This window comes from Echinops telfairi, unplaced genomic scaffold, assembly GCF_000313985.2.
Source record: "Echinops telfairi isolate 266 unplaced genomic scaffold, ASM31398v2 ScPeMD7_2010;HRSCAF=2546, whole genome shotgun sequence".
Classification (NCBI taxonomy): Eukaryota; Metazoa; Chordata; class Mammalia; order Afrosoricida; family Tenrecidae; genus Echinops; species Echinops telfairi.
The window spans coordinates 21,648,023-21,651,353 of NW_022105908.1; the positions used below are offsets into that span (position 1 = coordinate 21,648,023).

Genomic DNA, 3,331 nt, shown 5'->3' on the forward strand with positions numbered 1-3,331 from the left:
CCCGGATCACAGAACATTTCTGGCCCCCAAGTGTCAGCCCATTCACGAAAAAACTTGACCGGTCTTTGCCAACAAGAACTCCAACCTCGGCCGGCTGAAAGGGGAACCAATGACCTTATAAAGGGAGTCAGTATACCAAGGTTCCCACCCCGTTCACCAAGGACCCACCTTCCTGCCACTTCTCGGGGAGCCAGAACTCCAGGCCGCCCAAAGTAAAGAGAGATTGGCTTTGTCAAAGTCCATGAAATGTGTGAAACTCTTAAGACTGACATCAATGCACAAAGATCACGATCCTTCAGCCTTAGCGAGTAGTAATAGAGGGATGCCCTATCCCGCTGAAAACGCAATTTCTATTTTTAATGAGGCAACTCCAGGAATCAACGAGGGCCTAAAACCAGAGAGGAGATTGGGGTGGAGGCGAGTGGGCAGCCTTTGGATGCTCACAACTCTCCTTCAGGAAAAGCAGAAGCAGAGGGGGGAAGGGAGGGGGCGGGTGAGGCAGGAGAAGCAACTTTGCCCTTATTTGGTCAAAGGTTCTGCTGGAGTGTAAGGGGCCCGGACGCCTGGGTCTCCAAGTAACCTGGAGTTGAGGTCCAGGTGTCTATGGCCCGAGGTGAGCAAGACCACCCCTGGCCCCACTCTGATCAAGTAAGAAAACTTTGGAGAAGGGGGCCTGGTGCTAAACTCGATCAGTAAGCTCTCCCTTCTAGCTACCTCAGGGAACCTTTCTCCCCGCTCCCCCTTTTACCCCAAACCCCACATCCGGTTCCCTCCCGCCCGGAAATCCCCTTCTTCCCCCCCCCTCGAACTTCCGCTCCCCCTCCCCACTTCCGGGCAGTGTGGGCAGGGGAGGTAGTGATGGGGACACCGAGCCGTCCCTTATCCTATAACTTGTACTGTATTAGAACTTCTCACAAAGTTGCCCGCTCTAGGGCCCGCTGGGTGGCGGGAAAGGAGGGTGAGGGGACTTCCGGGACCGACCCCACAGGAATGTTGGGCCCAACGTGCCGAATTAGGGGGCGTGTGGCCGCCTCGCCCTCTCTAACGGAGCTGGGAGGGGCAGGGAGCCCGCGGAAGGCGGGCTGGGGACCCATACCTAGCGCCTGGGGATCCCTCCGGCCGTAAAGCCGAACAATGGTGAAGGGGACGCGTGCTGGAAGCCGGAAGTGCAGCAGGGGGCTCAGGGGGCTCTCAGCCCCTTCTGAAATCACCATTTCTGCCTAAAATTGCAGCGCGTGCCCGCCCCGCCCTGAACGAGGCGGAAGTGAGCCGCCGCACCGGGAGGCGCGCCCCTCCCCACCCTGTGCCCCGGATGTAACGCCCCGTCGCGGAAAGCAGGGCGGCCGGCGGGATGGGTGCCGCCGCCTAGGGTGTAGGACTTAAAAGAGGCGACGGCGGGTCCCATTCACGTGCAGCGGCCATTCGTGCCAATTCCGGGGCAAGGGTCGGCTCGGTCTTTCGCTGCCCTCCCCAGACCGCGCCCGCCCCCACCCAAGTCCCTCCTTCAGGGTCCAAGCCCAGCCGGGTCCCCGGACCGCGCAGGTTCACAGACCGTGATGTTGACGAAGGTTTTCCCGGGGACAGCGGCCCAGACAGAGGGCGAGTCCTTATAGCCCACGATGGCCGCGTCCTGACAGGTCCCGTCCGCCATGAGGTTGTCGATGTAGGCGTTCCACCCGGCCATGGCGTTGCTACTGGGGCAGCTTCTCGGTGCTTCTGCTGGGGCCGCGGGCTGAGCTTGGGCTGCCTCGGGCTGGCGGGCGGGCGGGCGGGCGGGGGGAAGGCGGAGAGCTCGGGGCACGCGCTGCTGTCCGGACCGCGGCTCTGCTAGCTGTGCAGCAGCAGCCCTCGCACTTCCTGCTCCTCCCCCAGCTCCCCTTAGAATTTTATTTGCAATGAGGAGTAGGGGCGGGGCCTGTTCCTATTCCCTCCGCCCCCCCCCTCCTCGCCCGCCGGCCGAGACCGAAGTTTGCAAATGGCAATTGAAAAAAATCCCTCCCCCTATTGCAAAATTTGCCGAGTCCGATGGAAAGCTATATAAGAAGGGAGGAGGGGGAGTCGGGGGGAGGCTCACAAGGGCGAGATTAGGGTTAGGGTTCCCCTTCCCATTGAATGTAAACCAGGCTTTAGTAAAAATTATACTAAAGGCGGAAGGGAGTGAGCCAGAGGAAGGAAAAGAACAGAAAGGTGGGAGAAATAGCAAGCTGCAAACCAAGCAAATGAAAAAGAAAGAGTTTGGGGAACCCAGGGTTAAACGGAACGATTCTCCCTTCCCCCCACCTCCGCCAGAGGGCAGGGACGGCGGGCGGCGGCGCCTGCGCCTGCGCCTGCGCGCGGCCGGAGGGAAGGCGCGTGGGACGGTTGGGGCTGGCGGCCGTCTGCGCGGGCGCGCGCCCGGGCGCGACTGGCCGGAGCGATCTGAACCCTCCTGCGAGGGGGGCGGGCCGGGGACGTGTCTCCCGCCTGAAGGCAGAGGCAGGGGCGCGGGCGGGGGCGCTGTCACCTCCACGCTTTTGATTCTATTTCTCTATTGAAGAAATAAGCGGCGAAGGGGAGTTTTGTGAACTGTCCCGGCCGTTTCCAGAGGCGAAGTCACACGTGGGAGACTTCTGTTCCCAGTACCTGTGCACGCACCCCAAGTTGGGCGCCCTTGAACCCCCCCCCCCTTCCAGAGGCTCTTCCCTTGGCGGGATCAGCTCCAGCTCGGAGCCTCGCCCCACACCCGAGCCCCGCCTGTGGGTCAGTGGCCGTGCCCCTTGGCCCGTGTCTGCAGAGGTCACTGAACGCGGGCGCCTGCAGGGCGAGACCGGCGGAACTATTTCCTTAGGCGGAAGAATACGAATAAGCGGCACAACCGAATGAAACTTTCTCAAAAAGGTGCACGAGTGGAACTTTTTCAACACGGAGGGAAAGTCCCTCTTGCTTGGGACCGTTTGCGTTGGGCTTTGACGTTTTTCCTTCAATAAAAACTTGGCGCGACTACTTCGCTTGCCGCCAACCGGGGAGGGCGTGGAGGCCAACCTCTGGTGACCCGCTGAGGTGAACCGGCCCCCGACCTGCCAGCGTCGCCGCTGAGGGCCTTGGCTGCTTCCGGTCCCTCGGCGGGCGGGACGCCCGGGTCTGGCCGAGCCTCCAGTGCGGGAAGGGGCTTCCTTCCTATCTCATCCTCTCTCGCGCCCAGCACCCCGACTCCCCTGGTTCCCGGCGCCCCCCGAGCCCGCGTTCCTCGACAGCCGCCGTGGCGGAGTCCCCAGCAGCCAGCTCGGGCGGAGTCGATCTCGGGCACGTGGCGGTGCTCCCCGCCCGCCGCCCTCTTGGACTGCCGCACCCC

The 3,331-nt window shown here is 62.4% G+C and overlaps 1 protein-coding gene across 1 annotated transcript; it reads right to left on the reverse strand.

Annotated features, from left to right (window-relative positions):
* Position 1: 1 nt before the first annotated feature.
* On the reverse strand, positions 2-1,761 carry PFN1 (profilin 1; the record flags this gene model as incomplete). The annotated part of the gene is made up of 2 exons (XM_004716176.2): positions 1,553-1,761; positions 2-94 (listed from the first exon to the last, which is right to left on the reverse strand). Coding segments are annotated over exons 1-2 (225 nt in total), but the record flags the coding sequence as incomplete, so codon positions are not given.
* Positions 1,762-3,331: the final 1,570 nt, after the last annotated feature.